Source organism: Chanos chanos, chromosome 2 (genome assembly GCF_902362185.1).
Source record: "Chanos chanos chromosome 2, fChaCha1.1, whole genome shotgun sequence".
NCBI classification, from domain to species: Eukaryota; Metazoa; Chordata; class Actinopteri; order Gonorynchiformes; family Chanidae; genus Chanos; species Chanos chanos.
In genome coordinates, this window is record NC_044496.1 from 41113469 (window position 1) to 41125363 (window position 11895).

General features: G+C 42.9%; 1 protein-coding gene across 1 annotated transcript in view; it reads left to right on the forward strand.

The window, feature by feature from the left end:
• Nucleotides 1-9262, forward strand: part of znf423 (zinc finger protein 423) — a 68752-nt gene extending 59490 nt beyond the window's left edge. Inside the window, exon 5 of the mRNA XM_030766035.1 lies at nucleotides 8807-9262. Coding sequence (XP_030621895.1) covers nucleotides 8807-8836 — 30 coding nt within the window. The 3' untranslated portion in view covers nucleotides 8837-9262. The remainder of the gene's footprint in view (nucleotides 1-8806) is intronic.
• The last annotated feature ends 2633 nt before the right edge of the window (nucleotides 9263-11895 follow it).

Sequence of the window (11895 nt, forward strand, 5' to 3'; positions counted from 1 at the left end):
TCCAATAACCTTAAAGGGTAATTTTGTGTGTGTGTGTGTGTTTTATACATATTTTGTTTTGTTTAGTTCACAAAAATATAAAATTGTAAAAGCAGGTCTCTTTTACTCTAGTATTAATTTGCTTCATTATCCCAATATTAATTTTAATTAGAATTACAATATTTATCTCCATTATTATTCTCATTATTATGTTGTCTCACAATATTGCTTAGATGTTAAACACAGCCTTTACTGATGGGTTAACTTTACTGCAATCATAACACAGTTATTGCTTTGAATGAATCAAGTTGATAGTTATAATTCAACTCATTAAGTTTGAGTTTGCATAAACCTAATTAGTGAAATCAGCAACATTTACATCGTTTAGTCCTAAGCGATAAGTACGCATAATAGCAAATTAGATTTTACAGTGTATGCTGATCCTGTTAAATTCAACTGACTGACTGTCCTCATGTTTCAGTTACGTTAGTCATGTTAAGAAAACATGTAACCAAAAAAATACTTTCAGATGACTGTGATTCTGTTTTCTTGGATGTTTTTTTGAATGCTCACTGAAAACCGTCAGTTTGAGACGGACTCAGAGTCCTAGAGTTGTGATTTGGCTGTTGTTTTGTGAAGACTGTAATTAGAGGCGTAAACCAGATGTAGATGGATATTCTTATTCATTGTGATGTCGTGTGATACAGTTTGGGCTTGTAATAGTCTCCAGATCCCTGCTGTCATAATAATGTTGGGATGCAAAAGCAATCACAAAGGAACCTTCAGACATGAGTGAAATCTTACTTGCTTCAGGATCCGATTCTGTTGAAACCATGTTGCCGTGACATCACTAGGTCTCACACACACACAGACACACACACACACACACACAGTCCTGTGTCCAAATCTGAGAGCGCTGTGTAGTTGTGTGATCGGATCAATAGAAAATAAAAACACTACATTGACTGATCATTCTACTCACTGAAGATGGGCCATTAGGTGATTCCAGGAGAATTACATATTACTTGGATCCTCAACACTAATTAGGGTGAGATACTGAACTAGCCAAATCTTGGCCTCACACACTGTCTCTTTCCAGCTGTAATGAGACCAATTCTTAGAATCTCAAACCCCAGCTACAAACAGCATAGCACCACATTAAAACCATACAAGAAGGGGTTTAAGTTTTGTTCGAAAAGACGAAAAATAGGTCAGTTTTGTACTGGGGTTGTGTGTGTGTGTTGGCTTGTTGGTGTGTCACTGTTGACTGGATCCTTTGCAATTGTCTGAATAGAGGAAATATGAGAAATTATATTGCCTCTTGTATACTCTCTGTGTTTGTCTCTCACACACAAGCACTCATACTTACTCTCTCTCTCACACACACACACACACACACACACACCTGTTACATCGGCACACACACAAACACCCATGCCCATACAAAGACAGGGACTTTATCCTGCTTGTACTGAAACAGAAAGGAGTATTTTTCTCTTGCTCCCTCTCTCTCACACGCACACATACCCACACACCCACACATAAACCGACCAGTAGGGGTCTTATACACTAAGCTACTCTCACACACGCAGGTAGGGGTCCTTCACATCACTATGTTCTCCATTCAGCAGCTGGAGTCTGACAGAAAACTCTATAAATCACGCAGTCCTGACAACTTACCTCACATACTCATTTACTCATCCTCCCTCTCTCTCTCTCTCTGACTCGCTTTTACTCTCCCTCCTGCTCTCTCCCTTCCCCTTTCTCTCTCAATATCTCTCTCACACACACACATACACACGCTATCTCTCTTACTCCAACACTCAATTCTTCTCTCTCTCTTTCTGCCCTGTAGGCAGTTGTATTTTTGTGACAGCTCAAAGTGTTGTGTCTGCGTTTAACACACTATTCCTCCTGTAGCTTGGCTGCTTTCTTCACAACCCAGGCTTCTGCTCTCCAGGTTAGAGTGTAGTTTAGTTAAATGGGCTCACTCCCCAGAGGGTGACGTGTGTGTGCGTGTGTGTGTGTGTGTGTGTGTGTGTGTGTATTTAGGGCTGTGACATGGAAAGACAACTGAAGACTGCTGTGGAGCAGGGTGTAGCGTAGCGTGGAGTGTCTCTGAATGCTGTCACCCATGCCTCAGTCCATTTGAGGCCTTTCAGCTCAGCTGGCACACAGGTGTGTGTGTGTGTGTGTGTGCTCGCACACACATTGTGTACATATATGGACTCATTGTGCATTTAACCATGTGTCTCTCATTGAAGGGCATAGTCTATAAATCATACAGTTTTGATGCAGAACGGATTAAAAGCTTAACTAACTTAACTAATCAAACCGTTTGAAAAGTGTAGTTGTGTGTGTGTGTGTGTGAGGAGAGAATGAGTAAAAGGGTTGACAGGGCAGGTGTGTCCCTGTTGGAGCAGAGCTTGGTCAATGATGAGGAGAAAGAGGGAAGGAGAGAGAGAATGAGAGAGAAAGAAATCACTGACTGAAATCACCTGGAGTCTGCTGTGATGCTGCAGGTTTCAGTTTTCAGTGTGATGTAATGCACTTGTGTGTGTGTGTGTGCGTGCGCGTGCATTCCTATGCATAGTGCTGGCCTTGGCTTTACCGAAGTCGAGCAGCAGGAGAGAGAGGAAGTCCCCCTTGGGTGTGTATTCGTCTGTTTGTGTGGCGAAACAGGATGTCTCTCCCAAGCGGACCGGAGGGACTGGTGTGGGTGGATAGATGGAGGCTGGGAGAGGGGAAATACAGGGGGCAGAAGGAGGGGTGGAGGTGTAGCGTTTATTTGTAGCGTACTCCCTGAGTATCTGTGTTTCCTGTCAGTCGGAGGTGTAAGAGGCTCTGTGTGTGCGTGTGTGTGTGTGTGTGTGTGTGTGTGTGTGTGTGTGTCTGTGTGGAGTTTTAAGGCAGTCCATCTGTTAGTCTGAGGACCTTTGGAACACTGTCAGCCCAGCTAAAAATACACACACACACACACTCACACACACACTCACACACACCGAACACGGACCGAAGAGCACCCAGACGACAAAGGTGATTTTTCATCTCTGTGTTAAAAAAAAACACTGAGAGCAGATAGAGACCAGGGGGCTACATGTACACACACAGACACTCACACACACCTGCATGAGGGTTTTCTTTTCTGGGTACTGTGGAAAACTGTTCAAAGCAAGGCCAACAGAGAGCGCTACACCATCTGTAGCAGGGGCGTGTGCTTATGTATGTGTTATGGTACTCATACATATATGTTTTCACTTTGGATTCTCTCCTTCAGTGTGTGTGGGTTTTATTATTTTCAGTGGGGGAGATGTGTGTTGGTATGTATGTATCTACATATGTATGTATGTATATGTGTACATATGAGTGCGACTGTGTGTTTGTGTGAATATGTTTCAGAAGTCAGTTCAGACACATGAGTAACTCAGCAGAACCCAAAACAATCTATTGACCAGACAAAAAACCACAGACCCACTGAGCTCCCAGTTAGTGAGTGTGTATTCATATTCGTGTGTGTGTGTGTGTGTGTGTGTATGTTTTCAAGTTAACTGCGGGTAGCATGCTAAGACTCTCTCAGACAGCTCTCGGTCCCCAGGGGGCGCAGCAGAGCCAGTAGCCAGGGGCCCTGCAGCAACACACACACGCACTCACACACACATACACAAACAGACAGAGACACACACACAAACAGACACAGACACCTTATTGAGAGTGACATGGCGGCAGGCTCTGTCTTCATGCATGCTCCGTGTGTGAGAACAGAGAGAGTCTGCTGTGTTGGAAACATAGATTTGATTTGCTTTATAGCTTTATCTCTCTCTACACACACACACACACACACTCAGACATCCACACTCACACACATGCACACCCTTCCCCCTCACTCGTCCCCATGAGAGTGTATGTGTGTGCAGTAGTCTTGCAGGCTCTGCATTTGTAATGCGACGGCTCCATATTTCCCATGAGTCCCTGGCTCTGCAGGATTTAGCCCTCTCTTTTATAACCAGTTTAGGAAAACAATGACAGCGTTAAGATATTGACCGAGCAGTGTGTGTGTGTGTGTGTGCGTGTGTGTGTGCGCTAGGGCTATTCTAGCTTCAGCACAGACTCCACCTGTACCTGCCCTTAGACAGAGCACAGAAGAAAAGGGATTGGTGCTCTATCGACCACATAGACTCCCTCCACTGCCCTGTCGGCTCGGCCGCTCTCTGTTTGGTGATTTGACGAGATAGAGAAAGCGAAGTTGTTCATTTTCCTGTAGGTTTTCTCCTGTTGAAGAAAAGTGAAAAGAATAAAAGAGCTGAAAAGAGATTCTCCAAAAAATAACAATGTGTGTGTGCTGTGCAGTTTACAGTATTTTGTATACTGGATTTGCGTTAATGTATGTGTCTCTGTCTGTGTGTATGTTGTGAGGAGTTCCATTTGTTGTAGTGTGTGTGTAGGCGTGCATGCGTGTGCGTACAAACGCTCTTTCGTTCTTTGTGTGCTGTAGAGTTGGATTTGTGTTAAACGGTGTATACGTGCATATGTTGTGAGCTTTACTGTGTTTTTTTTTTTTTTTTTGGTGTGTGCGTGTTTGTGTCTGTCTGTGCATGTTGTGATCTTTGCTATGTGTTCTGGAGATGGGTTTATTGTAAGGTGTGTGCGTGTGTGTGTGCGCGTCTGTGCATGCTGTGATCTTTGCTATGTGTTCTGGAGATGGGTTTATTGTGAGGTGTGTGTGTGTGTGCTATGGGGTTTAGTGGATGTTGTGTAGACTTGGGTTTGTGTTAAGGGGATTGGAGTGTTGTCAGACTGCCAGGGTTTGATGTGTCCTCTTGTGTGTTGCATCACAGGGATGCTGTCAGGTTTTCTGAAATTTGATGAGATGTTGTGTTATTTTGTGTGTGTGTGAGAGAGAGAGACAGAGAGGGAGAGAGAGCGAGCACATGCGATAGTATGTGACTATATGCAGGAGTGTCACGCGAGTTTGGTTTGGTTTGGTTTGCATTTGGTGACGTATCAGGGCTGTGAATTAGTGTATGCTTTTGTGTTGTGTGACTGTGAAAAGTGGGAAAAGCATGTGTTTATTTGTTTGGCCATATTGATGTGTAGAGTATGATATTGAGAGAATCACTGTATTTGTTGATGTTTGTTTGTGTGTGTGTGCTGTAACATGCAGGGACAGAGTGTTTTGACCACAATATAAGTGTGCATTCTAGCATCTTGAATTCTGGAGTATTGTGGCTGCAGCTTATAGCTGAGTTTTTGGATCCCATCTGGGATGTTTAAACAGAATCTGTACCTGTGGTTCTCTCTCTCCCTCTCTGTTGTGCTCTCTCTTTTCCTCTCTCCCATCCGCTCTCTCTCCCTCCTCCTCTCTCTCTTTCTGTCTGTCTCTTTCCCTTTCTCACTCTCTTTCTCTCTCTCTCTCTCTCTCTCACTCTCTCTCTCTCTCTCCCTGTCTCGTTTTAGTGAATATATCAATTACAGCTACATAGCTCTGCTGCCATACTGAGAATCATTATCAGATTCAGAGAGACACACCATTCGAGGTATTGATCGCCTGCAGCTTGATCAATACCATCGCCCCCGACAACGCTCGCAAATGAAGAGCGCAAATGGCCACCGGCCTGTAATTGCGTGTGTGTGTGCGCTGACACACTGATTAACTAATTTAAACAAGCGTTACTGTTTTGATCGCCTGCAAATCAGGCTGCCTGCCTTCCAGAGCCATCCACATGACAAGTGGAGTGTCAGGAAATAAATGTGAGGCATGACAAGAGGCTGAGCAGTAGCTCTGTGTGTGTGTGTGTGTGTGTGTGTATGTGTGTGTGTGTGTGTGTGTGTGTTTCTGTGAGTTGAGTATGTGTGTTTGTTTGGTTTCTGTGAACTGTGCAAACTGCTGCATGTGTATGCATTGTTTATATGTTCTTGAAAATGGCAGGGTTTGTGTGTTTGTATCCTGCATTGTGTGAGCTGTGCTTTGCTGCGTGTGCATGTGTGTGTGTGTGTGTGTGTGTGTGTGTGTGTGTGTGTGTGTGTGCCTGCGCATGTGTGCATGCATGTATGGGCTTTTGTGCAGGTGTGTGTGTGTGTGTGTGTGTGTGTGTATGAGTTGATTTTTCAGAGCACATGCACTGTGTGTCCTGTGCAATGGGTACGGGTGGGTCCAAAAGGGTGTGTGTGTGTGTGCGCGTGTGTTTACTCGCTTCCTGCACTCCTCCAGCCATATTGTGCTGTTTCTATCAGGGCCGCTGCAGTGCCGGAGTAGCCTTGTGCCCCAGGGAGCAGGTCTGTCTCTCATTCCCACCCTCTCTACTGCTGATCAATACAACACCAGCAGAACCCAGCCAAAGATCGCACAGACTTACATACACACACGCTTATACACTCACACTGCAGCCCTACTGTCACATAGGCATGTTTACAAAAAACGACATCCATGTGAGTAATTACAAAGACACATATGCATGCTTACACACACACACACACACACACTGTCACACTCTTTCGTTTTCCTTCTCTCCCCCTCCTGCTCAGTCTTGCACTCTTACACACCATTGCATACAACACAGAGAAAGCTTTAAGTCCTGTTTAAAGTCAGGGAGGACACCAAACACACACCCACAGGCACAGCTGCATCCAGTGATGAAGAAAACTGGACTCTGTGTCTTTTCGTTTTGTTTGAAAAATGCTGCAGCTTTGCCTCCATCTCCTTATTAAAGCATATGGTACATAGCTCGCACTGTGTAAGGGGCAAGGCTGACCTCTGCTGGCAGGGGGTGGAACTGCAGGCAAGCAGCGCGACATATAGCGCGCACGCAGAGAAAGAGAGAAGTGGTTTGCTCTCATAATGGGGTCAGTGGCTCCCAGAGAGATGCGTCTCCACATTGGAGAGTGCTCCTCATGCGTGTCTCCACTCTCCTCTGCATGGGAGGGGCAGGAAAACACAGAGAGAAGAAGACAGAGAGCGAAAGAGAGAGGGACAGGGAGGGAAGGAGAGAAAGAAAGAAAGAAAGAAGAAGAGAGCTCTAAATGGTTGTAGTCACTTTTTCAGCATAGAGACTTCAAGACCCAGCAGCTTGGGCTCCACTAACAGAGTAGCACAGCCTTTTGCCAGGAATCGTGCACACAAAATATGCACAGTATGATAAGAATTAGAGAATAAGAATAAGTATTTATCAACGCAAAACCATGTTTAATCCTTCTGATTTTTTTTCTATATTGAGGCACAAAAACAGAAGCCTATCTATCTCTCTTGGAGAGATTAATCTTGGAAAGCAGCTTTACGCGGGAAGAGGGGGATGATTGGAGAGGCCTTCTCTGGGAATTAGGTTTATGGGACCAGGGGAAAAAAAAAAAAAAAAAACACCACAGAAAAGCCCCAGACCCCAGAGAGGAATCTCGCCAACACACACACACACATACACACACGCACACAAACAACAAAAAAAGCCCCATTGCGCTTTTGCATATCAGCTTTTGGTAGAACTTAACCCCTTAGTGGATAACAGCTGTCATTCTAGAAGAATCTCTTCTGATTGAGCTGTTCCCAATGACGTTTATTAAAGTCGTTTGAGCGCAGGGTATGTTTTTGTGTAAATGACGTTTTATGGCATGTGAAGTTTTCCTTGTATCATACTGGTGGCAGTGAGGGTAGGCTGTCATAAAGCCTACAGCAGCGTAAAAAAAAAGGCTCAACAGTGGTTCCTTTTCCTGTTCAAATCTCAGGCCTCCGTCTGCCTGTCTTACACAAGGCCTTTGTTTCCAGCTCTAAGGACACTAAGAAACTCAGCCAGTGGAAGCTCTTGAGTAGTTATGAATAATGTGTGTGTAGTTTAGGCTATTGCGTGTGTACTTTGGACTGTTGTATGTGTATAGGTTGGGCTGGTGTGTGTGGTTTGTACTGGTGTGTGTGGGGTTTGTACTGGCATGTGTGTATAGTTTGAGGTGATGTGTGTGTAGTCTGGGCCGATGTTTGTGTATTTTGGGCTATTGTGTGTGTGCAGTTTGGGCTGGTGTTTGTGTCTACAGTTTAGGCTGATGTGTGTGTACTTTAGGGTGATATGTGTGTCTGTGTGTGTGTGTGTGAGAGAGCTGTTGGAGCTTCACTGAGATGTCTCATATGCTGTTATATATTCATGCATTGTGTCCGGGGGTCCGTAGAATATGGGCCTCATAAGGTATTGAGATACTTTAAAATATTCATAAATACATTTCAAAAAGGGATACAAGAGTGGTGGATCTGAATAGACTAATCATTGTTATGGGTTGCCATGGATAAAGAACACTAAAGCAAATAAAAGATAAATCTAATATGAATGGTGTTGTTCCTGGGCAAGAATGTTTACATATTAATACACACTGTGTGTGTGTCCATATGGGTGTGCATGTGTGTGCAGCTTAAAAAATACAGAGGAGGGGAAAACAAGGGAGGAATTGAGAGAAAGAGGGAAAGAAAAGGAAAAGTAATAGAAAGTGTGAGTGTGTAGGCTACATGCACAGAGCAGGTTGTCCCTATTAAAAGAGAGGTGTGTGTGTGTATCTGTGTGCGCACGCGTGTGTGTGTGTGTGTGTGTGCATGCATGGGGGGGTGGGAGAGTGAGGGCTGTGTATGTGTGTGCGTGGGGGGGGGGGGTAGTTACCCCTTATAACGGGCCGACAGACAGGCCTAGCAGGTGGGTATAGAGAAAGAGAGAGAGGAAGTGAGATGGATGGATGAATGGGTGGATGGATGGATAGATAGAGGGAGAGAAAGAGAGAAAGAGAGAGGGGTGTGGGGTAGAGGTGTGGGCACGTAGCTTATTATTTCTCTCCTCATGTGTTCTCCTCTCTTCCCCTCCAGAACCACACACTGAGCCAGCACGCGCAGTGAGACCGGGCCCCGCAGGACTCCCGCCTCAGCCCCAGAACCCCGACCCAGACCCTGTGGGGGAGGACCATTTCAACATCACAGCCAATCAAAGTGTCATTTGCAACTCACATGTAAAACCTTAACGATTCCACCACCAGGCACAGCCATTACGAGCGGTGGGGAATGAATATTAATGGGATATGCTATTAAAAGAGAAAAAGAGAGAGAGAAAAGGAGATGAAGGAAAAAGAAAAAGGTATTCTACGTGCAGTATTTTTTATCGTCCCTGCTTCTCGTCCCCGGTTGTGCGTTTTTTTTTTTTCTCCTGGAACACAAAAGAAAAGGTTGAAGAAGGAAAAAAAAAGAACGAAACGCCCTTCTATAATTTTTAGTCCCTAGAAATGCTTCACTTACCTCGTTCTCTGTTGCTTCTTGTATCAAATTTTCATAGGTGCCATTTTTCCCCTTTTTTTGCAGTTTGTGTTGTTTTCTTTCCGTTTCTTCCTTTTTGCTTTATATATCTTTTATTTCTGGCAGTAAATAGGTACTCGTGCTGTGTTGTGATTGCTTGCCGGTCGTAATATTTTTTTTTCCCTTTCTATCATTATTGTTATATATTTTCTTTTTTCTAATTATAATAAAAAAGACAAAAAAAACCATATAAATTTAAAAAAAAAAAACGTAATGGTTTTGATTGGATTTTTCCGGTTACACGGGCCTTATGGTTGTTGTAAAAATGAATATCATTGATTTCAGTGCAACTGGATGATGTCTGCTTTTTAAATGTGAATTAACCAGATTGCAATAACTAGTACAGTTGAAAAATAAACCAATAAATAAGTCATGAATAATGGGAATCAGTGCTTATGGTGTGAATGTTCTTTCAAAACTAAAGAGCGTCTCAAAAGAGCAGATGCTGGAACTCCACAGTGTTGTACACACACACGCGCGCACACGCACACACACACACACACACAAATCTCATGACACCTTCTGTCCTTTTTCTAACATTCGTTTTTGCTCTCATTCTTTTAGTAAGGATGTTTTCTCCGCTCATTCCAGAGAGAACATAAACACAATATTCAAATATAAGCTATATTAGCCTGAGACACACACAAAAAAATTCCAAAGACACAAAGTTTTGTCTGTCTTTTATGAGGTTTCCAGGAAACCAGTGAAAAACACTACTGTGCTGTTATACTACAGGTTCCATAATGCATAAAGCAAGGCGACAGTTCTTTCTCCCAATATATGACATAAGGTTCAAGGATTGTATTGGGACCATACACTACAAGAGCACATGTATCATCCAACACAACACACAGTGTTTCTCTGTCTTTCAGCACTAGTCCAAATCAGTTACTGTGTGAATTCTGGCAAAGGAATCACACCCACACTTGCAGTGCGAGACTCCTATCATAGAAGTAATATTCATCAGTATTTTACCAGTGTGTTCTTACCTTTAAAAACGCAACTCAACAGATTGGGTTTGATGCGTTCCGTTGATGCGTTCCAGTGCTAGCTGAGTTTTAACTTTTAGCTTTCTTTCAGCTGGAAACAATGGAAAGAGACTGAAAGACACCTGAAATTTGATCAAGTCAAATCTTGGCTTCATATCATCTCTTTTTTTCAACTATACAAATGTTAGAATCTTGAAACTCGACCACAGTAATCAATGGAATATGTAAAGTCCAATCTTAAGGAGTCAACACGGTTGTGAATTAGATGAAAAATTGCTGAATCTTGCCATTAACACACTCAACTCTATGGAACCCTATGGATATTCACACATATACATATAAACATGGCATTATAAAGATACATTACAGTGTTGTAATACGGATTTTTCATCTATGACTCTCACAAGAAGCATGTGTAGTGGCTGCCATAAAATAGAGCATAGTTTGCAATATTACAACGTTTCTAGTGTTGGAATGAGCTAAGGAGATTACTGATGGCATGTCGTCTTGTAATCCGAGACACGCATTGTCCTTTTCAAAAGCATCATATGGCCACTTGGGGCCACTAATGAATGCTTTGATCAATGCTTCAAGAATTTTCTGTAAAGTTTGACTTAAACTAACAATGAGACCAATAGTAGCTTCCTATATGAATGTTTCTAGGTTGGTTGAGGGCGTGGGCACAGGGCCTTGCTTGGAATACACTGTGTCAGTGCTTGTATGTCATTGCAAGGACACAACAGATTTTTAGATATGATGAAAAGTACCATTTAGAAATCAAACTGATCCAATTTTACACACCATCTTCTGAGTTGATTGTATCTTCAGTAAATAAATGAAATATATTTGTGTACTGAAAATAAATGGAATAACTGAGTGTAACCAAGAGTTCCTCGTACTGTTCTCTACGAAATTTGTTTTTTTCGAACCTGAAAAACCTGTTGCAATAACTACCTTTCTGAATGTTCTCGGTAACTTGTATTTTTGTGTAGCTTTTAAGAGAATGTTGTATTTTAAGACAACGTTCCATTCAAAAGAAATAGAGAAAGAAAACACTGCCCATCCCGTGAAACTCTTAATAGTTAACTGCCGCTCCACTTTCGTTTTTGGTCAAAAAAGGGGAAAATATTCACGTCAAAATAGGCAACATATAGTGGGGTTATAAATGGCTATCTAGCGATGTTTCTCTTTCAATATCACACAGTTCCTGCTGTAATTGCATCCATGTGTTGTAGCAGCTGGTTGAACCGTTGGGCCTCGTAAGTTGTGCTGGACAGAAGGTCGGTACCGTTCCCAGAAATCAGTCATCGGAACGCATTGATATACCACGGTACCCAGGGGGCGTTTGAACCTAACCGCTTGTTAGGAGAGTTCAAAACACCATATGACTTGCCTTTAACTCCTTGCCTAAAATGAAAGGTTACCATGCGCGGTGTAACATACATAAAATAGTTGAATATTGCGCAATACATCATTACTGGGATTTTTGCTTGGTTGTTGTTCATAAGTGACAAGAGCCGTAGTACTTTGGGTCATTTAAACAGCATCAAAATAATATGACAGAGACATCGTTTTCTTAAAAGTTTTTTTTTTTCTTTTTAGTTTCGAGTTTCAGTCGCC